We start from the raw sequence: 24,822 nt of genomic DNA on the forward strand, positions 1-24,822 counted from the left end.
ATCATTTCTGCTGTCTGTGCCTATTCCTGTCCTGACCTCAGTGGGCTCCCTCCTTACCACACACCTCGGTTTGTTACTATTAGATGCATTGCTTGCAGGAATGTAAATGAAAGTGTAAAGACCATGAAGGTTGCTAGGGTACAGGGCAAAGGGCACTGGCGTGCTCCCCAGGAAGGGTGCCATCTGGAGCCAGCTGCAACCTGCTTTGTGGTTTCCCCAGAGCTCCAACCTTCCTCCTGTCTGGTCGGCTTGGGTATCTCATACCCGATGAAGCCTTCTTATTTATTTTCCCACGTCCCTGACCTTGTCATTCAACCTTGACATTTGTTTTAACTGTATCACTTCCATATATTGGAGACAGACATGAGACACATTCCAAATGAATCACAGAAGAAAACAGAACACAGCATTCATAGTTTGTGTGATAAATACCAAGAAATCCAATTTAAGCTAGGACATGGTGACACATGTCTTTAATCCCAGCACTTGGGGAGCAGAGATAAGTGGATCTCTGAGTTCAAGGCCAGTCTAGTCTACAGAGTACATTCCAGAATATCCAAGCCTACATAGAGAAATCCTGTCTTAAAATATAAAAATAAAAAAGAAAGAAAGAAAAAAAAGATCCAACTAATAAGTGCCACAGTTCCAGAAAAGGCAAGATAAAAAAAAATGTTTAAAGAAATAATGACAAATTAGTTTCCAAGTATGATGAAAGCTATAAACCCAGAGTCTAATAACTTAACCAAGAAAAAGAAAAATACAGATGCGAACACTGAGAAACCTAGCTTTTGTCACTATGACATGACACTTGGTGACGATGTAAGGGAGAAAGGTTGGTTTGAGCTCTTGATTTCTCTCAAGGTCAAGCACACAGGAGAGCCTGGGTTTAATCCTCCACACTGCTAAAAAGAGAGGGCAAAGCTCAGGCCAGGTTAGTGGGGTTCACTGCTTTGGGCCAGGGGCCAAGCAGAGCATCAGAGCTGTGGGAGCTTGTGGTGGAGGCAGCTGCTCACCTCCCAGCAGCCAGGAAGCAGGCAGAGGGAGCAATCAACACGAGCCTGAGGAAAGATTCACTCTCTAGGACTACACTCCTGTGACCTACTTCTGTCAACTAGGCCCCGTCTCCAGAGGTCTCCAGCATCTCTGTATAATACCATCAAATTGTGGCCTTATCAAAGGACTAACCAAATACGATGGTATCAGATTCAGTAGTTCAAATCTGCCACCCAAGAATCATGAGACGGAAGCTTGAGGTTCATGATTTCAGGGTGACATACTAAAATCCAGCCTCAAAACCAAGGCAGCTGGGTGTAATGGCACACACCTTTAATCCTAGCTTTGCAGAGGCAGAAGTAGGAAGATCTCTATAAGTTCAAGGCTAGCCTGGTCCTATATAGTGAGTTCCAGGCCAGCTAGAGCTACAAAGTGAAACCTTTCCTTGAAGGAGAAAATGAAGAGGAAGAGGCAAGGCAAAGGAGGAGGAAGAGAAGAGGGAAGAGGAGGAGGAAAAGAAGGAGAAATAGGAGGGAGAAGAGGAAGAGGAGGAGGAAGAGGAGGAGGAAAAGAAGGAGAAATAGGAGGGAGAAGAGGAAGAGGAGGAGGAAGAGGAAGAGGAGGAGGAAGCACTTTGCACTGTGATTTTAAGAAAGATGCCTTGAAGGTAACTCAGGGATCGGCAAGACCTAGGCTCAAGAGTGTGAAGTATAAATTCCCTCGGGAGGCTTTGCCAGGGTGTCCTGCTTACAGGGTGTTGGGATGATTGTTTCTCTGCTTTGCTGTTCTGTTCAGCCATCACAGGCTGTTGCAGCCATGGTACAAGTTGGGGGGCCAACTACTGTCAGAGCTGGCATCACCCACACGATGTGGATTTTGCAGGTACTAGGAACATAAGAGCTGTTGGGTCACGGAGGCTTCCTCCCAAATTTCAAAGGAAAGCCTGGAAAGTCAGGCAATGTATGGCAGTCAGGAGCCCGAAGGCAGCCCCCAAAAAAGATGATATGGAGAAAATGCCAAGATATGGAATATATGCCAAGGAAAGTCATTGGCAATGAGTGGAGACAATCCAACAGAGAGGCTACAGGAGCTGCCCAAGACCTTTGACATTCACCACATAAACACCCTAACTGCAGACAGTAGACCTGGAGCTACAGCATTCAATGTTTGCCCTGTGGGTCTGGGTCATGCTTCGATCCTGTGCTCTTATTTCCTCCCTTGATGTGGCACTGTCTATCCAGTGCCATGTATGCTGGACGTATGTAACATGCTTTTTAATTTTACAGAGGTTCACGAGAATCTGCCATGAGTGTCAAAGAAGACTTTGACCTTGGTTTTTTAAACATCTGAACTGTTAAGCCTATGGGGTATTGTGGGAATTCTGGAAACTTGGTTTCTTTAAAAAACACAGAAGTATTGTAAGAATATGTTTTCACTTTAATCCCGTGTGTGTGGATCTGGGGCTGTTTCAGACTGTCCACAGCAGGTGACTATGATTTGTCTTGTGCTCTAGGAGAGGCATGGTTTTGCTAGATGCAGATAGTTTCTGTGAGTCTGTGCTGTTTGGAATTCTAGGAATTTTTCAGAGAGAGTATATATAAAAGTGCTAGAGCCCCAATAGGCATTGCTGGTGGTTGGTGGTCATTGGTGGGGAGGGGTTGCAGTTTGTTAGTAGCCATGCTCAAAGAAGAAACAAGAAAAAAAGAAATTAGGTTCAGCTGGGCGGTGGTGGCGCATGCCTTTAATCCCAGCACTTGGGAGGCAGAGGCAGGTGGATTTCTGAGTTCAAGGCCTACAGAGTGAGTTCCAGGACAGCCAGGGCTACACAGAGAAACCCTGTCTCGAAAAACCAAAAAAGAAAGAAAAGAAAGAAAGAAAGAAAGAAAGAAAGAAAGAAAGAAAGAAAGAAAGAAAGAAAGAAATTAGGTTCAGCTCTCTGTCTCTGTCTCTGTCTCTGTCTCTCTCCCTTTCTCCCTCTCTCTCTCCCTCCCCTCTGTCTTCTATCCTTCTATCTCTCTTATCTAATAATAGAGGGTAAAACCAAGGAATAAAGTTCAGGGGGTGGGAAGAAAAACCCACAGGTCCTATGAAGAATAGCTACAATGGGGACTTAAGCTGGAGAGATGGCTTGGCAGTTCAGAACATTTACTGCTCTTCCAGAGCACTGGGGTTCAGCTTCCAGTACCCACATAGAGGCTCACAATTGTCTGTAAACTCTAGTTCTAGGGGATCTGATGCCCTCTTCTGACTCTGAGATCACTGACACATGTGGTGCACATACAGGCAAAACACTTGTACAAAAGACTATGGGAGACTCTTGGGGATAGAGTAAATAAATTCTGTACTGTGAGGTGGCCATGAGCCTTTAAGGGGCATGGAATAGAGTCTGGTGAGGTGTCCCTGTTATAGTTTGTATATGCTTGGCCCAGGGAGTGGCACTATTAGAAGGTGTGACCCTGTTGGAGTAAGTGTGTCACAGAGGGTGTGGGCTTTAAGACTCTCACCCTAGCTGTCTGGAGGACAGTATTCTGCTAGCAGCCTTCAGATGAAGATGTAGAACTCTCAGCATCTGCACCTTGCCTGCCTGGATGCTGCCACACTCCTGCCTCGATGATAATGGACTGAGCCTCTGAACCTGTAAGCCAGCCCCAATTAAATGTTGTCCTTAGAAGACTTGCCTTGGTCATGGTGTCTCTTTACAGCAGGAAACCCTAAGACAGTCCCCCAAGGGCTCCTAAGTTGAAGGCTTAGCCTAGTGGGGAGTGAATCACAAGAGTGTTGACCTCATCAGTGAGTAAATTCATATTAAGTGTATACTGAGCGGGCTACTAGAAGGTATGACTTGTTTGGAGGAGGAGGTCACTGACTGTGTTTGAAGGAGGGATGTTGCCACCTCCTCCTGGCTGCATGAAGTGAGCAGTGTTCCTGTTGTTCCACCAGACCCTTTGCCATGGTGTCCGGCCTCACCACAGACTCAGAGACACAGCCAGTGACTGTGGACCTTGGGAACCAGGAACTAAACCAACAACAAAACTTCTCCTCTCCTAAACTATTTTCTCAGATATTTGGTCACAGTGTCTAACATGGGGTTTGGGGAAATAGCTTGTTCCCTAAAATGCTTGACACACAGGCATGAGGACCTGAGACCGACATAAAGCTGCATAGAAAGCCAGTGCAGTGGCGTGTATTTGTAAGCTCAGGGCTGGGTGGTACAGACAGGATCCTTGGGTGTCACTAGTTAGCCAGCCCAGAGTAAACAAAGAGGCCTTCGAGACACTGCCTCAAAAAGGCACAGTAGACCTGTGTGCCTGAGGAACCATTCCTAAATCTGACCTATGGCCTCTGCGTGGGTGCCTGTATGTACAAAGTGTCTAACATAAGAGTAGACATCGCTTCAGGAAGAGAGAGAAGGTGGTGATGGGAGAGGGGAGGTCAGGCTCAGAACATCAGTGCTGTTCTGTGCCCTAAGTGCACGCTTCATTACTTTTACCCCCCAGACACCAGAGTGAACTATTCTGTGTGATACAACCATGTTCCTGACACCAGAGTTTGAGACTTTGATCTGTTCTAATTGTTGGTAAAACAAAAATTATAAAACCCCAATGCCAAAACAACCCTTTCAAACCTATTTGTATAAAAAATGAAAGCTGCTTATTTTATTTTATTTTATTTTATTTATTTATTTTTTTTTAAGCCAAGGACAAATCAATGGCATCTTTCTATGCCCCTAGAGAAAAGACATAAATGTAGGGAAATGATAAATTAAGGGAACAACTTGCCTACAAAACCTCAGGCTTTCACAGTTTTCTACACCAAGGAGAAAACCCAGAGCGATCATTAAGCAGAAAAAAAAAAAAAAATGGGAAGATCCTCCAGGAAACTTGAAACGCCTCGGGCATGGCTTGGCATGAGGGACCTTTAGCCCGCAGATACCTGCTCCGGAACCAGGTGCTAGGCTCAAGTTTCCTCTACTTCCGTCGGGACTATTTCAGTGCAGCACCCCTTAGGCCACTCTTATTTCAGCCCAACGGAGAGTCCAATAATCAATGCTAAAATGCCCAGCAACACAACTACTACCACAATGATAATTATCAATTTCTTCCGAGCCTGACCCTGATACTTCATGGCTCTTTTAGTTTCATCCTGTGCCTTCTCCACATGATCCACTGTGTGCATGACATTCAACTCTATGTTATCTAATATCTCACCCTGATTCTCCACTAGCATGGCGATGTCCATAAACATGTCGTGGAGCTCCTTGATGCTGCTCTCCAGCCTCATGATGTCCTTGTGCCGACCCTCAATCTCACTGAGGGCTTGCTTGGAAATCTGGGAGTCAATGATCCCAGAAGTGAAGATGGCTGGGTTGCCACTCTCCAACATCTCTTCCAGCTCCTCATCAGTTGTCTTCTTGCCAGTAATTTCAAGCTGCCGTTGGATGCGCCCTTTGCTGAGTTCACGGAAGTCCACCTGAGCCTCGTTGTACTTTGTCATCACCTCCACAAACTTCCGGGAGAGGACGGAGTGCTGGGACTTTCGTATCCGAAGGTCTGCTGATGATCGGACCTCATCTTCCTCAATATGCTTCTCCATTCTCTTCAGCTTGTTCCGGACGTTGTTAGCCCTTTTCTTGATCTCAGTTGTGAGCTGTTCAAGGTCATCTTTGGTTTTTGGCTCTGGGATCGGTGCAGAGAGAATGATACTGTAGAGTTTCTTAGCTTCCTCCACGTGCTCCGAGATCTTGTCAATGTTGAGACGTGTTTCTTCGATCTCAGAAAAGAACTCATCCATGAAGGCTGTGTTATCAATAGCAATCTCAACCTCATCCATGTCATCATCCTGCGTCAGCTGCTTCTTTTATGAGTGGTGCTCCCTGAAGTCACAGGCTTTTAAATGAAAATCACAGTACCAGATGAGTATACCTTCCTATGAGTTGTTGGTTAAGAAGGCCCCAGAAGTTCTCAAAACAGTACAGGTTCTTGGTTACCCACTGTTCCATGTTGACTTGTCACAGCCATGTCCTCATATCTGCCACCTTTTCTGGCTTTCAGCTTTACATATGTAGACTTGGAGGAAAATAATGATTTACCACATTTTATAGTCTGTAGTCCAACTCCTTAACAATGGTCAGCTTCGAGGTGGAAGTCCAAGAATGTAGTAGTTGCTCAGCCCCACAAGGCTGGTTTCAGCTGATCTTCTGTAGAAGTAGATTCCAACAGATGTGCTGGCAAGTAAATGAGAGCATCAAAGAAGAGCCGAAAGCTGCTTATTTTAAAAAAGAAAATACCATATAATGTTCAAACCATTGAACATATAAGATAAAGTGTTAGAAAAAATTTCATCGATTTCAACAACAAAAAAGACAAAAAGGTATCAAGGAGTCTGGGGTTGTAGCTCAGAGGCTGGGGTGTGGCTAAGGGGGCTGGGGTGTGGCTAAGGGGGCTGGGGTGTGGCTTTGTCTGTAGACTGCTTACCTAGCACTCCCAAAACAGCTGCAGTGGTGCTCATTATTGTAGCACTTTGGAAGTGGAGGCAGGAGGATCAGAAGTTCAAGGTGATTTTCAGCTACAGTTCTGCAGTCTATGTGAGACCCTGCCATCAACAAAACAACAAACAAAGACCCCACCTTCTGTTTCTTATTTTGAGCAGCAAGGAAAAGCATGGGAAATGAAGCTCAAGTGGGTGTTAGAGCCCAGTGAACAAAGACACATCCGTGGAGGAGAGAGCACACACAATGGTCCTGAGATAACCAGGGAGTTGGAAGCTTCCTCTCACCCAGCAATTTCACAGCTTCCATCAGGGGCCAATGCATGGCTCACATATCTGTGCGACTCTAGTGTGAATCAGTCTACATCATTGCCCACCCTGTGGAAGTATGTGCATGTGTGTATGCGCATGTAAGGCAGAGGAGTCTGTATTGTCTGAAAGTAACCATGTTGCTCCACAAATCCCGAGGACTATTCAGCATCCTGACTGTTGTTTAGGTCATGTGTGGTGAAGCTGAAGTCTGCTAAGCACCTCAGGGGATGGGGAGGAGTGAGGCCAAATGGATCTCACTTTGGTTCTCATGGACAGGTTTGTCTCCTTCAAGCTTCCATGATCAAAACCAGTCTGGTCATCTGAGGCATGGCAATACGGTCACACCTAGCTACAGTCCTGCAATGGAGACTCAAATGTATCCAACATGCTTGTCATTGGCTTGGATGGCTCCTCATTTTTCAGCCCTCCTGACAAATACTGAGGCATTTCCTCCCATAAGACACATTTTAAAATAGAAAAGAAAGTGAAGACAAAGATACTCAGCTTTATGAGAAATCTCCAAAATCCATCTTCCCCATCCCAGCCCACAAAGGGCTCAGGGTGTAGCCATTTAGGAGTAGCTGGTCTCCACAGGGTGCCACCATACTTCCAGTCTTTGTATTGTCAGGAGACCCGTGCTGGGTATCCACCAGCCCTTGTAGGTCTCATGGCTCTTTTAGATACACTCAAGACAAATCCATCCCAAGCTGGTGCTGCACACCATGCCCAGTCCAGCATCCATCCCAAGGTGGTGCTGCACACCATGCCCAGTCCAGCATTCATCCCAAGGTGGTGCTACACACCATGCCAGTCCTGGCCTATGCCGTAACAGGGGAGGAGAGTTATGGCCTATGGCCTTAGGTTTCCTTGAAGCCACAGGGCTTGCCCTCCTATACCTGCAAAGTATTTGTTGAGAGCGTCAGGCATGTCCAAAGTTCTCCGCCCTGCTTTCAGGCAGGAGGGAGGCCCTATTCCATTGACCAGGAAAAGAGGACACTGAGTCCCCTCCTGCCACCTATTCACAGTCCCTGAAGACCCATTCCTTCAGGTACGTACCTGGAGCACAGCGATATTCAGGCATACAGTGGCTTGACTTGAAGAGGCTACCTTCTGTGTCCTAGAAATGACAGCCAACACTACGATAAGGCCCAAGATGTTAGTAGGCCCTGAAACTTTAGCACAACTGATTCCGTGATGGAAGTTCCATTCAGGCTATAAAACTCCAAGTTCCAGTTATGCCAGAAGTCCTGCCTCCAGAGACTGAAGATGAAGCTGCTGATTGGGCCAAGTTGCTGACGAACTTGGAGAGAGGCGTGGCAATTAGCAGGAGGTGGACAGAGAGGAGTGGCTATCTGTGGCAAGGCGGGGTCTGATAGAATCAGCCCTCAGCTGTAAGAGGGTAACAGAGGAGGGAGGTCGACTTGGACCTCAAACTTGGGGTCCCCCCAAGACCCTGATCTAAAGGCAACAAGGTTTCATCTTCAGAAGATCCTTCTTGGAATATGAGGGGAGGCAGAATCCCTGCAAGGAGCCACTAGCCAGCCTACTTTTGTAGCTATTGGGGACAGGCCAGGGGACAATCTCGCCTGAATTCCTCAGCAGGGTGAGTCATGGCTACTTCCAGCTCCCAGCTTCCCTTGCAGCTAGGTATGGCCCTGTGACCAAGCGTAGTTTGAGTTGTAGGTAACAGATAAATGGAAGTTCCCTTTTCCATCTCCACGAGTGTTCTGGGGATGCTTGATTCTATGCTAGGGATTTGGAGGTGATGGCTGAGCTTTGGAAGCCCTTCTAAGGCTGTGAAGTTTGGATTCCAGGGCGTGGAGGCCGGGACTTCCTGTGACTTCTCCAGAAACTGGTTGCAGGGTATGGTTGGTGGGTCAGTCTTCACTATCATGCAGACCTGAGGCAAACCATTTGAAGAATGAAGGATTTATTTTGGCTTGCAGCTTCAGAGGTTTCAACCCTTGGTCAGCTGTTGCCATTGCTGTGGACCTAGGGTGTGGCCAGACATAGTGACAGCAGCAAGGCAGAGGAAAGCAGAGAGAGATGAAGAACTGAGGCATAAGTTGCAGCCAGTGAAGTCCCTCCCCAGAAATCTACATCTTCCAATCAGGCCCCATCTTCCACAATCTCCACCTCCTCCCATCTTGACTACCATTGCCCAATATGTCAATTAGCTCACGATGCAATTTCAATAACCCTACCAGCCTTCAATGCACGAGCTCCTGGAGGACAGTTAAGTCAGTCTGAGGCTCTCTTACTTGAGTCTCTGGTACTTGCAGTCAAACTTAATTCCGACATTTGGTTTATGATTGAGGGACCCTCTCTAGGAGCAGGCAGGCTAGATTTTCTCCAGAGGTGAAAGTTCTCAGCTCCACCCTCTAGAGGCCTGCTCAGTCCTGAGGTGGGGGTGGGGTGCTTTGAACAAAGAGGAAGTGAATGGGAGGGGAAGCAGGCCAGAGAGAAGGCAGGTGCCCGCACAGGCAAAGCCAGCAGACAGTGGCTGGAGCCAGGATGGACAAGAAGAAAGGGCATCCAGAGGTAAGTGTTAGCCAAGCCAGAGCCAGACAGAGGGCCTCAGGAGGGGGTGTCTCTTTACCTCCCACAGCCCCACCCTCCTAGCACCCTAGACCCCACAAAACACCCAGATTTGCTGGCAGATGACCACTCCTTGCTTGATCTATGGATCCAGGATCACTGGCTATCAGTCTCCAGCCACTGGGCAGCCATGTCCTGTTCATGCCTGGGGCTCACAGTTTGGCCCACAGGGCAGGAACCCCAGAACCTTGAGGCTTAGGAGGCTCCAAATCCCATCTCCCAGATCACCCCACTCCTGAGATGCCAGTACCAGGGAGTGTTTCTCTCTAGTCAGATAGTCCCACCCCAAGGATTCGAAAAACCCACAGGGACCAAGGACGGGACAGGCCTGCAGCTGCTTAGAGCCGCCCTTCATGGTTCTCCTCCTCTGACCTCAGTGCAGTTCCCAGTGGCCACAAGGAGGTCAGAGGTCTGTGGCCCTTGGAAGTCCTAGATTACGGATGCTGCATTCTTGGCTTTCTGTCAATCCAGCTATTTTGGGGGATGAGAGCACTTCTCTCAGAGCGGCTGGGAGAGGCAGGCCAGCAGCTCTTTGAAGAATAGCCCAGCCTGGTAACCCTGGTCCTGAACCTCATGTCTGTGTCCCACTGGACATTATAAAGATTGGTCAGAGCCAGAAGCTAGGGCCCTGAAGCTACCCTGGTCATCTGAGATGCCTGCTGCTATGGGTCAGGGTGGGAGACATATTTAAGAGCATGAGCTGTGCTCTGGGTGGAAGTGACCTCCTGACTCCATTCTTCAAGGAACTCTGGTAAGAGGGTGCTGGGCGTCTGTGGGTGACTCTGGTTCTGTAGCTCCCTCCTCATCCTCTCACTGTGGTTTCTAGGCCCCACTTCCCTGTAACTTTGGGCACAAAGGGTAAACAGAGCCCCAGGTCTGACTCCTATAATCAACTCCCTGTGCTGAGGCTAGCCACATGTCTGCAGACCGCTGTCAAAGGCAACCCCTAGAAGTCAGTGGGATTAGTCCTACTGCTCTTGGAATGATAGCTGGCCCACAGAGCTGAAGAAGCCCCCAGGTTCCACAACCAGCCAACTACAATTGTACAGTGCCTTAGGCTCCAAACAGCATCCAGGCTGGGAGGAAATGAGGTCAGCTCCTTGTAAGTGTATGTGCCAGGGGCTGGGTGACCCATTTGGGGTTCACAGGGCCTCCTGAAGGGTTGGTCTGTCTCTTTGTAGAGTGACCCCTCTGAGGGAACATGGTGAGTTCTCGATTCCAACTAGCTCTAGTCTCCCTTGCCCCGCCCCAGTCTTCACAGCAGTGCAGGGCTCCAGACTCAGCTCTTGGTCTGCCCTTTTGCCATGCCCCACTTTACAGCTAGCTGCCTACCCTGGGGCCAAACTCGGGGGCCAGCTGGGGAAGGGAAGCAGCTGCTCATAGCTAACGAGGAAGGATGGATGAGCTAGCCCAAGCAGAAACTGCACTTTCAGGTCTGGTTTCACTTGTGGTTGGAACAAGGAACTGAGATTCACATACTCAAGACACCCGCATCAGGGGACTCTGAGGGAGCCAGAGGCTACAAGCAGGACACAGCCCTGGGAAAGGTGTGGGCCCAGCCTGCATGGGTTCCATGGGAGGCCATGTCCGAGCTGAAGGCTGTAGGGTGCCTCTGAAGGGACTCCTAAGGAGGTGACGCCATGGAGCTGGGGTTGCTGGTGACACAGACTGCTCCGTACAGATGCGGATACCTCTCCAGACAGCCGTGGAGGTCCCTGACTGGCCCTGTTCCACTTCACCTCATGATCCACACAACGGAGTTGGCATGGTAGGACAGAAGGTCCTAAGGGAGAACTGGCTGGAGACTCGGCCCTCTGAAAACGTGTTTTCTTTCTTTCTTTTAAAAGATTTACTTATTTATTTTATTTATATGAGTACACCGAAGCTGTCTTCAGACACACCACAAGAGGGCATCAGATCCCATTACAGATGGTTGTGAGTCACCCTATGGTTGCTGGCAATTGAACTCAGGACCTCTGGAAGAGCAGTCAGTGCTCTTAACCGTTGAGCCAGCTTGCCAGCCCCCAAAACTTTCTTAATTTCCCAAAGATTAAGTCCTGGGGCTTAATTAGAGGGTACAAAACTAGCCCTGCAGTGTGTGTGGGGAGGGGAGGGGGAGGAATGCACACTCATGTGCACGTGTGTGCCAGAACAAGGCTACCTAGCCTGTTGCATGTCTCGTCCATGTCTCCTCACTGCAGGGTGGACCATAGAGATCGATGGACCCCCTACACCACCCAGGCCTTGCTCTGTCCATCCCTCATCCTCTCCTGCTCACCCCCGGTCCCTCCTCGAGAGCCTGAACAGTATCTGTTATAGTACAGGGAAGCTGTCTTGGCTGCTAGTAAGGCTGTTGTAATGTCACCTCATGCAGGCACTGGGGATGCTGGCTGTCCTGGGACTTAGCTCTGTGACTCTCATCTTGTTCCTGTGGCAAGGGCCCACTTCTTTCACCAGTCATCAGATGTTCCCTGAGGAAGCGCCCTTCTGGTCCTGGGAGACCTTGAAAGGAGACACTAAGCAGCAGAATTACTCCTGTCAGTGAGTGAACAATAGGGTTCTCATAGGGTTGTGGGTATGTGTCTGGGAGGGGTGCTGCCTCACTGGGTCCCTGAACAGTGATATAGCTCACAGTAAGGCTGTGATTGTCCCAGGGATGGAGCTTGGATTCCCCCAAGAGAACCCCTTGTGGCCCTTCTAGGTTGAGCATGGCCTATCCCCCAGGTTCCTCATTGTATAGTCTCTTGAATATCACCATACTTCAGCTTTGGGGCTAAATCTTCCCATTGCACTTTCCTCTTTCTGTCCCTTCGGCCTGCATTCAGGCCCTGGAGCCCCCTGGGGTCACGACTGGGTGGCAGGAATGGAGCAAATGGCTGGCCGGTGGCTCTGACAGATGCAGCTTGGTCTGCTTTGGATTTTGTTTCTAGGCTCGTCCTTGTGGAAAGTATCCCTGAGGACTTGCCATTTGCAGCTGGCAGCCCCACTGCCCAGCCCCTGGCCCAGGCCTGGCTGCAGCTTCTCAGCACTGCTCAGGAGAGCGTCCACATTGCCTCATACTACTGGTCCCTCACTGGACTGGACATTGGAGTCAATGACTCGTCTTCTCAGCAGGTTGGTCCTTGTTTTTGCTTTCTGACTACGAGGCACGGGTCTCTCCCTGGGTGCCAAGGACTCAGCAAGTCAGGTTGCTATCTGTTCAGAGTTCAGCTCTGGGCTGGGGCCGGGTTAAAGGGAGGTCAGGTCCCTTGGGTGGCTCTTGGAACAGGGGCAGAGGGACTGAGGATTGTGTATGCATGATGTCATTTATTTGGCCTCTAGTCATGAGCCAAAACTCAGCCTACCCTGGACTGTGGATAAAGGGCCTGCCTGAGGTAGCTTCTCATGGTAGTCTGGCTTTGCAGGGAGAGGCCCTTCTACAGAAGTTTCAACAGCTCCTTCTCAGGAACGTCTCTGTGGTGGTGGCCACCCACAGCCCAACATTGGCCAAGACATCCACTGACCTCCAGGTCTTGGCCGCTCATGGTAGGTGTCTGCATTCTGGGGCTCTTCTGTGCTGAGGTCTGGCACCAGGGGATAAAACCAAAGACTAGCAGGATTGCTGGAGTGGATGGAAAAGTTTCTCCTGGGCCCTGGAGGACTTGAGCTCAGGGCCCAGAAGGAAGGCATTAGAGAAAGCCTTGGGTTAGAGGCTACAGGGAAGAAGGCCTGGGGGCAAGCATCTTTAAGGTTACGATCTGGACTGTCTAGCAGGGTCTCAGGGAAGCCTGTACCTTGGTTTCCTCACCTGCAACAACCTTAATCAGTGGGGTCATTGTGAGGGTAAAAGGAATGAACACAGACAGATCTATTAGGCAGTCCTGAAGCCAGCATTAAAGAGCCGGCTCTCCATCTGTCCGTCCAACCATCTACCCATCTGTTTGTCTACCGCAGGTGCCCAGATACGACAGGTTCCCATGAAACACCTTACTGGGGGCGTCCTACACTCCAAATTCTGGGTTGTGGATGGGAGGCATGTCTACGTGGGCAGCGCTAACATGGACTGGCGGTCCCTGGCTCAGGTGGGTCCCAAGGCCCAGGGATGGGATGAGGCCCAGGTGCAGCTTCTCCCCTCACCATCTCCAAGGGCTACTGCTTCTGAGGAAAGCCGGTACTGTGAGAAGTTAGCAAGCAGAACCTTGGGTCACACGCCACTTCTGTCATACCAGCAACGCTGGGACAAATCAGAGTTGGTTCTCCATGACCCTGCACTTAGGCTCTGGGACAGTGTGTAAGAACTTGAATAGATGCCCAGGCCATAGCTCACAGGAAAGGCTGGGGAGATAACTCAGTCAGTAAAGTGTTTGCCTTGCAAGCACAAGACCCTGAGGTTTATCCTTAGAATCAATGTGAAAAGCTGGGTGTGTTAGCACACACTTGCAGTCCCAGTGTCAGGGGAAATCCAGATAGGAAGATCCCTGGGGCTTACTGCCTAGTCAGTCTATCCTGATCAGCAAGTCCCGGGGCCCAGTGAGAGACCTTGTCTCAAAAAAACAAGATAGAGGCCTGAAGAGATGGCTCATCGGTTAAGAGTACTCTCTGATCTTCCAGAACACTCTGGTTGGAGCCCCAGCAGCTGCATGGCAACACACAACAAACTGTAACTCCAGTTCCAGGGGATCCAATACCCTCTCTGACCTCTGTAGGCACCAGGCATACATGGACGTGTGTGTAGGCAAAATAGCCATACACTAAAATAAAACAATAGTAATAATAAAAAACAAGATGGATACCTCCTGAGGCATAACACCTGAAATAGTCTTCTAGCTTCCACACATGCACATGTACCTGCGCACATATGAACACACTTGCTGATATGTACACACACATGCACACACAAAAAAGTGGTAGATTACAAAGCCGGAGGCTTTTTAGAAGTGATATATTTCAAAGGCCTGAGTTGTGGCTCAACAGAATAACATGTGATTAGCATAGCACACCCCTAGGGTTGTTCTCTCTTTCTTTCTCCCTCTCCCTTTCCCTCTCCCTCTCCCTCTCCCTCTCCCTTCCCCTCTCCCTCCCTGTCCCTCCCTCTCCCTCTCTCCTCTCCTCCCCCACATATCTGTTAGTAGTGCAAACAGTAGATATAAATCTACAGGAGTTACCACTCAGTTGAATTTAACCATGGTTTTATTTCCTTGGTGTTTTCATGCATTTTCTACCCTGGAGCTGACGGTGCCTGGTGGCTGCCAGCTGAACAAGTCTTGCATGCTACCTTCCATCCCTGGTTGTTCCCACATAGCCCCCAGGAGACCTTTGCTCTCTTGGTGTCTACTGACCCAATCCCTTCAGGTGAAGGAACTTGGTGCTATCATCTACAACTGCAGCAACCTGGCTCAAGACCTTGAAAAGACATTCCAGACCTACTGGGTGCTAGGGACTCCCCAGGCTGTTCTCCCGAAAACCTGGCCTCGGAACTTCTCATCCCACATCAACCGCTTCCATCCCTTGCGGGGTCCCTTTGATGGGGTTCCCACTACAGCCTATTTCTCGGTAAGATGGCTAGCCCATAAGAGCCCCTGGGGCTGCTGCAGGAGGCAGGCTCCACGCCAGAGCAGGATGTGAGGCTGGCACCAGCAGCGAGAGAGGTGCTGGAAGGTGGCAGACCTGAGGTCTCAGGAATCTCCAGACTGTTGAGGGGGTTTAGGGCCGAGAGGCTGTGACTGGGTACAGGGAAGGGTAGGGAGACCCAGAGCACTGAATATTCGTTCCTTTGAGGGAAGACAGGCAATCCCAGCAGCTCCATCTCCACCAAGGGAAGTTCCTTAGTTGGCCCAGAGTCAGGTCCACAGCAGAGACTGCAGCAGAGGGAGCAAAGCCCACTACATATGCACAGTCCGTCTGGAGAGTGGATCCACTTCCCAAGCCAGAAAGCCTGTAAAGAGGCCAGTCCCTGGAGCCCAGGATGCCTGGCTGCTTCACTGCCTCCTTCGCCGGCCTCAGGAGCACCTCTGGCTTTTGGGAATGGTCTCAGTCACCACATGGACTTTCTTAGGTAGTGGGCAATGGAGCCATGAGCTTAGGAAAAGCCTGATTCAAGGGTGGTAGTGTTCTAGGAGATGCTTCTCCCACCGCAGGCCTCCCCTCCCTCCCTCTGCCCCCATGGCCGTACCCGGGATCTGGATGCAGTGTTGGGAGTGATGGAGGGTGCTCGCCAGTTCATCTACGTCTCAGTGATGGAGTACTTCCCTACCACGCGCTTCACTCACCCTGCCAGGTGGGTCTGGCTGAGGTCCACCCTCCTGATCGGCAAGTCCTAGACAAGTATAACCTGCAGCTGAGACCCCTGCTCACCTTGGTTTCAGGCAGAGAACACTGATCCTCTCTTCTTAGGTACTGGCCAGTGCTGGACAACGCACTACGGGCAGCGGCCTTCAATAAGGGTGTGCACGTGCGCTTACTGGTCAGCTGCTGGTTCAACACAGACCCCACCATGTTCGCTTATCTGAGGTCCCTGCAAGCTTTCAGTGACCCCTCGGTTGGCATCTCGGTGGATGTGGTAAGAAACTGACCTTACGGGGTGAGGAGTGGGGGGAAGGAAGTTTCTTCTCCACCATGCCCGCACCTAACTCACTCCTAATCCCTGAAGAAAGTCTTCATTGTGCCTGTGGGAAATCACTCCAACATCCCATTCAGCCGCGTGAACCACAGCAAGTTCATGGTCACAGACAAGACGGCCTATATAGGTTAGTGGCTTGGGTGAGATGCACGGGCGGACAGAGAGCTGGACAAGAGGGATACTAAGCTCAAATATTCTGGGAGCCAGACACTTAGCACAGCTTGCCAGGTAAAGTCCTGAGCATTGGGACCCAGAATGCTGGTAAAGAACCCAACTGCATCTACATGAGCGGCTACCATGCCTGGGGTCTGATGACAGCACAGTGGTCAGTGTTCTCAGCTGTCCTTCAACTGGTAGCAAGGGCCACACAGCACGTGCTAGACTGCAGGGGACACAGGCGCAGGGATCAGTGTCTCCCCCTCCCCCTCCTCCAGGCACCTCTAACTGGTCAGAAGACTACTTCAGCGGCACCGCTGGTGTGGGCCTGATTGTCAGCCAGAAGACTCCCAGTGCCCAGCCAGGCGCGACCACCGTGCAGGAGCAGCTGAGGCAACTCTTTGAACGAGACTGGAGTTCCCACTATGCTACGGGTCTGGACAGGCAAGTCCCGAGCCAGGACTGTGTCTGGTAGAGCCGAGGGTTGGTCTCTTTGACTCTGGCCTACAGCCCTAGGTGGACACTGATGCTTACCAGGCTTCTATCTACCCAAGCCCAGAAACTGAGAAAGCAAAAGACCATCACTGGGGCCTGAGATTGCCATCTGGCAAATAGCTTCCGGCCGAGCTCTAAGCGGCTTTTAAATGAAGAAGAGGCTAGAGCAGAGGAAGGCACACAGTGACATGGAAAGACAGCGACTACACATAAGTGACCCCAGAACCCGCTTGTGCCTCCCTGGTCTACCTTTGATGAGTTGCTAGGGTTGTTCCCAGATGTAACATTGGTGTTGTCCAGCCACAACCCCTAATAAAACCACCAGCTTGCAGACCTGACCCAGGTCAAAAGTGGGCATTTCTGTGTTCTCTCTCTCCCTCCCTCTTGTCTGTGGTGTGTGTACATACTTATATGTCATGCAGATGCACATGCCGTGCGTGTACAGTGTCCAGAGGTTGGCATTGGGTATCTTCCTTCACCTTAGTTTTTCAGACAGTCTCCCTCTGAACCCAGGGCTTGCTGGATTGACTAGACTAGCTGTCCATCAGGCAACAGAAATCCTATTTCTGCCTCCCTAGCATAAAATTACAAGGCACTTGGCTTTTTACCTGGGTGCTAGAGACCTGAACTCAGGTTCTCACGCCTCCACTGTACAGCCTCTACCTAACAAGCCATGTTTCTGTTCCCTATGGGTCATTTTGTCACTATGTGTGGGCCCTGATTTTCTGCCAGCATCCAAGGAAGTGCATGTTGCAAGGCTTTGTCATGACTTAACCCACAGATTTCTCCTGCCCAGGCAAGGCTTCCAGCATCAGGAAGGGTAAACCCTTATGATTCCCCCACTTCCTTCAGGGATCCCTCAGGATATCCCTCCTTAGAGCAGCAATGCTGTCTCACACGCAAGGTGCACACTGCACAAGGCGCACACTGCACAAGGTGCACACTGAGTGTGTTCAGGGCATGCAGGAACCCCTTTATCCCCAAGGATGCCCAAAGACTTCATGAATATGGTCACTCCAGCTGAGCCCTGAGTGCATGAAAGGAAGTTTTGTCTCAGAACTGGGGCTGGATGGGCTGGGAAGGAGCAGCCTGACAGTCTCATCAAGATGTGGAACTGGAGCTCACTGTTGTGTGGGGAAGGGGCTGTAGAAGGATGGGGTGGGGCTAATAGGGATGGGCCAGAGCTGCATGGCTGTTATAGGGGTGGGATCAGTCCCTGCCTGGAAATAGGGGATGGTGTCCTGAAGACCAGTATTGTGACATCAATCCAGAAGGACAGGGTCAGCCTGGTGAGAGTTCTCATCCTGCGTGCTGAGGCAGGGGCATGGAGCCATGTTTGGGATGGAGTGATAGGCTGATGCTGAGTTGGAAGCCAGGCTCCACACTCAACCTCTTGCTTATTTCTGACCAAGAGTCAAGCCTACCTGTCCCACTGCTGTCACGAGGCTCATAGTGGGTGGGGCTCAGGCATGATTTGGGGGTGTGGAGATACTAAATAGATGTCCGGGATCGCACCAGACAGGGGCCAAGCTCGTGCTGCTTCATCCGTGGCCCGAACTCACCCACCTAAAGGACACCTTAGGTATCAGGATCCCCATCTGTGCAGAAAGTGCCCTAAATCCAGCCTGCCTTCCTGCTAACTGTGTGAGGATCTGGAAGTGTGGCTGCACTCAGCTCACACAGCCCTGCAGGACCCAAAAAGGTCTAGGGCTGAGTGAGGCCAAGTTCTGTCATGGCTGTGTCATCCCTGCAGCATCCCACCGTGCTCCAGGTCCTCCTCCCTGCAGCATCCAGGTCCTCCTGCTAGTCTGAGAGTGGCAAGGCAGCATCTTACTCAGGAACAGACTGTGCCCTGTTCCAGCTCTGCCCTTCAAGAGGGCGTATGTGGGTTTGCTCTTTGGGCCCTGCATGACTCAGACACGCTCCAGGGGAGATACTAGTTCAGTAGTTCAGGCTGCCCTGTGGGGTCTGTTTCACACACTGGTGTCAGTGCCAGACTTCTTGGTATATTCTAAAACAGATCCATCCTGACAGGCTTAGGAGATGGTGGGGGTCTTGTACTATGACATGGCCCTTCTTGAGGTGGCAAACAAGCTTTTAGTGGGCTGCATAGAGATATCCAATCCCTGGTACTTATACCACTATGTACTCTTGCCTTGAGTGTGGGCAAGACTCATGTCTTGTTGTCTCTAAAAGAACATACAAGATAAGGGATGCCACATCCTCAGTTGAGTGACGTGAGACTGTACCATCGTCTGTCTGGGAGTCTGTCCCTTGCTGGCTGTGCAGGCAAGTGCACGTGATAGAGTACCCAGTGGCTTCCAGGAACCAAAAGGAGGAGGTCATCTATGTTCACACAGCTTCCAGGTAACTGACATAGCAATCATGGCTACTTCAGTAGCTCCTATACTTCTGCCCAGAGATGAAACACAGCCCCTGCTTACATCTGATGGCAACCCTGTGGGGCCTTGAGCAGAGGACTTGCTTAAGACAGGCAGGGACTCCTGACCCTTAGAAGCTAGGAGTAATAAATGCGCACTAGACAGATTCTCTGTAGTGTCATTGGGCACACATCAAGTTTGGTTGGCTCTTGTAAATCAGGCCAGAGGGAGGCTGGGCATCCTGGGCAAGAAGTATTATAGCTGTTCCTATCTGTGGGGCAGAGGTGGACTGATCAGCTTTCCAGAATCATCTATGTCTCCTCAACTTGGCTGACTCTCCAGCTTGTGTGGCTACTCATGGAGACATGGAAAGAAGAGCCGCAGCCTCTCTCTCCTGACCATTTCCCTATACATATCTGCCTCCACTCTTCTGGCCCTTTGTGGGTAGCTTTGGGAGTGGCCAGCACTCAGTCATCCCACCCCACCAGCCATCCTGTCTGTGAGACAAGGAATACTTGTTGCCAAGAGCCTCTGTGGGTCAGGAGGAAGCTAAGTCCAAGTTTTGGTGTCTCCTGGGAATAGTGAAAACCAGGAGGGCACCAGCAGGCCGTTGGAGGTTGCAGAAAGCCCCTGACCTTGCTCCAGTAACATGTGAATTCACTTCAGACTGCCGGAAGGTCTCAGGTAAAAGCAACTTCTGATTATGGGCCAAGACCCCTCTCAGCCTCCAGGACAATGGCTCTCTATTAGCCTTACTCCACATGAATGCCCCATCCTAGCACTGCCTCCCAGCATGTGTCTCCTGCCCTATCATAAACTCAGGGCTCCAATTTCTTCCTCTGTATCCATAGGGTCTCTGGCTGTGGGTGTAGTCATCAAACCCATGTGAAATGGCAGCCACTCTAAGATGAAGCTCAGCTCTGGTTTCCCGAGTAACGCAGTAGAGATGGAGACTGAAGTGCATGTGAGGAAAGCAAGAGTAGGGATACACAAGGACCCCCGAACAAAAGGCCTCAGCAAACCGGACCACTCAATGCATCTCTTCCTTTATTGAAGGTGACTGAATGGGGCTGTCTGGATGGGCAGCAATCTGTACACAAGGTTCTCAGGAGCCACAGCGTGGAAGCTGTACACATCTGGGAAAGTAGTTGCACACTGGCAAGCAGGTAGACAAATAGACACACACCAAGGTCTAATGGCAAACCCATGTATGAACCCTGCTTGGCAACCCGCAGTTACCACTGAGTGCAGACACCATAGGCCAGCCACAGGTCAGACCTTTCTACAGCGCATACACACCCTCACAGTCCATGCCCCAAAGCTTGCCATTAGCGAAAGAGTCAAGGAAGGATTGAGTACGTGAGCAGGAAGGCACTGGGGTTTCCCCAGGACACACCACACCCTGCCGATGAGTTTACCAGGAAACAGCAGCAGCAAGGCCGAGGTCCCCCCCAAAAGCAGCCCCTACCCACACAGATGTGGGCATCTCACAGACAATATGGCTCTCACGGCATTGGGCAGCCTCTCGGGACTTACCCCACGAAGGCCAACGGAGTTCTCAGAACTAGACAACTTTGCAGCCTCTGCTGCTCCCAAAGCTTGGGAGAAAGTGGCGTATTATGGTTCTATGTAGGAGGGCTGTGTGGGACAGGTGCGTGCTATTCGTTTCTGCTTTGGTTTCAAGCCTGTGGATCTACACAAGATCATGTGTTCTAGGGGATCTGGGGCACTTTCAGTGCCCATCCCCTAAGTTTCCAGTTGTTTGTCTCACCCACTGACTCAGACCTCTCACCTCATTTGGCTGCAGGCCTGGGTACAGATTTGTCACCAGTGTCCCTAGCCTGTTCCAATAGCACTAGTTCTGTTCTTGCAGAGGATGCCACCATTGCTTCAGAGCCAGGCCTGGAACTTGTCACCTCTGACTTGGCTTCCTCCTCCTCCTCTGGGCAGAAGCTTTCTCGAGCATCAAAAAAGGTGAGTGTTTCCTCCTGGAGCCTGTGTCCTGTACGGCCTTCCCCTTCTGCAGTGATCCTGGGCTTCTTGGTAGGTGAAGAGGAGAATCCTAACTTGGGAAACCGGAACCAGCCTGCCTTCTCCTGTTTTCTGGGCAATTCAGGGTCCAGTCGAGCGGTAGGTTGCACGTGGACAGGAGATCTTTGGGTAGTGTCTCTGGACTCAGCAGCCATCTCTTCCACAGAGGAAAACCCAATACTTGGAAGCCATGACCACAACAGGCTGGATTTTTTACCTTCGGGTTTCTGTTTTGAATCCACATCAGGGGCCTTAACTTCCTGGCTGTCCTCAGGAAGCTCAAGGATCTCTGCTGGCTCCTCATCAGAGGTGCTGTCTGCAAGCCGAGGCCCGGGAGGCAGGCCAGCACTGGGAGAGATAATCTCAAATGGTTCGCCAGTGTCAGGTGGGACCTCAGCAGTGGCTGAGTGTCCCCCTGCAGTGGCTGGCGAGGGAGCTCTACCCGCATCCTCCTGCGACTGGGAGTCAGGGGCCACTGTATACACACAGGCCTGCACAGGGGGCTCTGGAATTTTCACTTTCAGCAAAGAAAATCCATAAGAAGGAGTCTGGATTGTAGAAGCAGGGATCTCTGATTCCCGCACAATCTGAGTACAAAAGACTCCAGGTGCTGAGGGATCAGCACTCACTCTTTCCACCCTGCTGGACATAGCGACTTCTTGACTTTCACCTCCAGAACCCTGAATGTGCATTCTGACCTTAGAAACTGGGGATGCTTCCACAGATTGCTCAAGCGCTGGTAGCATTCTGGTGTCCTCAGTGCCTGTCTTTAGAATGCTGGCTTCCCAGAGCCCAGTGGTACCCTGATGCATGGGACTACCAATGCTGGCCTCTATCTCCCTCACCACCGGGAAGAACACATCAGCCTCAGAGCTGGGAGCAGGGAAGGAGAACCTGGGTACCTTCAGTTTGGGGAATGTGACAGTCAGTACAGAATCCTCCCAGAGCTGACTCCTGCTCACCACAGAGACCTGGGATGGCACATCAGTGATGGAGGCCTTCAGCCTCAGAGGCCCTTGTGGCTGGGAAGGCAAGCTTCCTGTTCTAGCCTCCGTCTCAGCAAGAACGTTTACTCCCAGCCCAGGATGCCGCTGCTTGCTTGTTCCCTCCAGAGGAAGCTGGGGTTCTGAGACTCTCACACCAGGGACCTCAAGGGAGACAGAGCCTTTAGATGGATGGGCCCCAAACTTAGGGGTGGACAGATGTGTATGGGAAAGCTCAGCAGTGGAGGTATGCGTCCTACAGCCAGTTCCATGGAGATCACGTTTTACAACATCTGCATAGGTTGGGCTCTCTGGAGGCCTCACACTGGTCCCTTTCTCTGGGGACCCCAGGGAGATATGTGCCTCTACCTTTGGCTCAGGCACATGGGACAGCAGCACGCAGGCTGCTGCTTCTTCTGCCTCCAAGGGGATGCTGATGACTGGAGTAAGTGACTTTTGAGGGGCTTCCTGTTCTCCAGCCTGGTCTTGCTCCTTGGATGAGGAACGTCGGAAACCAGGAACTCGGAACTTGGGCATTTTGAACCGGCGCTCATTCGAGTCTGTTGACGTCTCTTTTGCTGTGGGATGTATCTCAGGGGTCTCCATGCCAGAGGCGTTATCTCTTTGTCTACTGGATGACTTCAGGGGGCCTTCTGTTCTGAGCGTTATCAGATCCCCAAAGGGCTGACTTGCAGAGACGATCATGAGACTTTTCCTATCATCACTGACACTCAGGTCATCTTTGGGAGGAGGAAGCTCAGTTTTGGACCTAGCCAACTCTGCTGCAGTGGACGAGGGTCTGACATGGAGCTCTGTGGTGACATCTTTTGAAAGACTGTCCCCAACATGGGCATCACTGACAGCTGTTTCTATAGCTACCAAATCACCTCCAGATGTGGTAGCACCAACTGAAAGCCACAGGTCTCCCTGCGGCTCAGCAGCTGGGCCCTTAAGAGCCTTTATCTTGGGTAGTGCCAGTCGCGGCATGGAAAAGCTCAGCCTCCGGCTTCTTCCCTTCTCCACTTCCTTGTCAAGAAGGGCATGCTGGGGGGATTCTGTTACTGAAACACTACTTAGAATCTCAGAATCCACTTCCATTGAGGATGAACCTAGACTAGAAATGGAGGCTTCCTGTCCCTGAGAATCACCCATACGCTCTGCGGCCTTCTTTGGAGACCAATGAAATGAGGGTAGCTTGAAGCCGGGCAAAGTGAAGGCACTGTCCTTTGCTTCTTGATTGGATGCTTCAGTCGGCTGACTCATTAAAGACTGACCGGATGGATCCGAAACACTGCAAACGGAAGCATCAGAAGAAAGGACCTGAGGGCCTGCTGAAGCGGGCAGAGCATGAGACATTCCACGTGATGGCACAACAGCCTCAGAAACACAGGGATCACATTCAGGCTCTGACGATGGAAGAGATAAGGAAAATTTTGGCTTGTGGAATTTAGGAAACATTATGCGAGCAGTAAAAGTAGGGAGAGTAGAATCAAGAGATCCACCTGGAGAGTCAACCATACTCAAAGAAGGGCGAACATATGACAACAAAGACTGAGAAGTCCCAGAAGAATTTAAAAGATCAGCACCAGAAGACCCATCATGCGACATGGTAAGAATGCCCCCTGAGTTAGTATCTTCATCAGAGAATTGAAAGAATACTGCTTGGTAACAGGGACTTTTGGCAACACTGGAGCCCTTGACGTCAACATTGGGGCCTTTCAGGTCCACGTGAGGCCCCTTCAGGTCCACCTTGGGCAGGTGGCCCTTCAGGCCGGCTCCAGCAGCAGCCTGTGTGGGCAGCTCAACCTCGGGCAGCTGTCCCTCCGGCACCTTCACACCCACCTGGCCGGCCGTGAGCTCCAGTTCGGCAGACGGCAGCTGAATGCTCAGGTCAGGGGTCTTCAGGTCGACCTGAACGGAGGGCAGAGACACCTCCTCCTCTACCTTGAGCGCACCCACCTCGAGAGAGGCCTCCACGCTGGGCTTGCCAGGCACGGACACGCTGAAAGAGGGCATCTTGAACTTGGGCATCTTGAACTTGCTGTCTTTGGCGGCCACGTCCTTGTGTGCCAGGGCCAGGTCCCCCTCCAGATTGGCGTCAGGCGACTGGATGTCCACTTCCACGCCGGGCAAGGACACGTCCACGTCCGGGGCACTCACCTCGCCCTTGGGGCCCTTCACGTCCAGTTTGGAGCCCTTCAGGTCCACTTTGGGCATCTTGAGGCTGGGCATCTGCACCTTGGGCAGGTGGCCCTTCAGGCTGCCTCCAGCAACAGCCTGTGCGGGAAGCTCTACCTCCGGCAGCTGTCCCTCCGGGAGCTTCATGCCCACCTGGCCAGCCTTGAGCTCCAGGTCGGCAGAAGGCAGCTGAATGCTAAGGTCAGGGGTCTTCAGGTCGCCCTGCACGGAGGGCAGGGCCACCTCCGCCTCCACCTTGGGCACATCCACCTCCAGAGAGGCCTCCACGCTGGGCTTGCCAGGTGTGGACACGCCGAAGGAGGGCATCTTGAACTTGGGCATCTTGAATGTGCTGTCTTTGGCGGCCACGTCCTTGTCGGCCAAGGCCAGGTCCCCATCCAGCTTGGCGCCGGACGCCTGGATGTCCACCTCCAAACCGGGCAGGGACACGTCCACGTCCAGGGAGCTCACCTCGCCCTTGGGACCCTTCACGTCCACTTTGGGGACCTTCAGTTCCACTTGGGGCCCCTTCAGGTCCATCTTGGGCATCTTGAGGCTGGGCATCGGCACCTTGGGCAGGTGGCCCTTCAGGCCAGCTCCAGCAGCAGCC

The 24,822-nt window shown here is 51.3% G+C and overlaps 2 protein-coding genes and 1 pseudogene across 4 annotated transcripts in view; 1 reads left to right on the top strand and 2 right to left on the bottom strand.

Moving 5' to 3' along the window:
- Positions 1–4,983: 4,983 nt before the first annotated feature.
- Positions 4,984–5,841, bottom strand: LOC116079975 (annotated as a pseudogene).
- A 3,367-nt stretch (positions 5,842–9,208) lies between these two features.
- On the top strand, positions 9,209–16,982 carry Pld4 (phospholipase D family member 4). Of its 3 annotated transcripts, XM_031356892.1 has the most exons (12): positions 9,212–9,333; positions 10,824–10,937; positions 11,072–11,158; positions 11,765–11,931; positions 12,321–12,504; positions 12,795–12,915; positions 13,324–13,451; positions 14,722–14,922; positions 15,507–15,646; positions 15,763–15,928; positions 16,019–16,115; positions 16,423–16,982. In XM_031356892.1, exons 1-12 carry the CDS (start codon positions 9,232–9,234, stop codon positions 16,617–16,619), a joined length of 1,704 nt encoding a protein of 567 aa, XP_031212752.1. In that variant the 5' UTR covers positions 9,212–9,231; the 3' UTR covers positions 16,620–16,982. The 3 variants fall into 3 exon arrangements, with proteins under 3 accessions (XP_031212753.1, XP_031212752.1, XP_031212754.1); XM_031356893.1 differs by lacking the exon at positions 10,824–10,937 and having other exon boundaries at positions 9,209–9,333; XM_031356894.1 differs by lacking the exons at positions 10,824–10,937; positions 11,072–11,158 and having other exon boundaries at positions 9,220–9,333.
- A 3,068-nt stretch (positions 16,983–20,050) lies between these two features.
- Positions 20,051–24,822, bottom strand: part of Ahnak2 (AHNAK nucleoprotein 2) — a 30,732-nt gene continuing 25,960 nt past the window's right edge. Inside the window, exon 12 of the mRNA XM_031357748.1 lies at positions 20,051–24,820. Within this exon, the coding sequence (XP_031213608.1) occupies positions 20,814–24,820 (4,007 nt within the window). The 3' untranslated portion in view covers positions 20,051–20,813. The remainder of the gene's footprint in view (positions 24,821–24,822) is intronic.

This window comes from Mastomys coucha, unplaced genomic scaffold (genome assembly GCF_008632895.1).
Source record: "Mastomys coucha isolate ucsf_1 unplaced genomic scaffold, UCSF_Mcou_1 pScaffold6, whole genome shotgun sequence".
Lineage (NCBI taxonomy): Eukaryota > Metazoa > Chordata > Mammalia > Rodentia > Muridae > Mastomys > Mastomys coucha.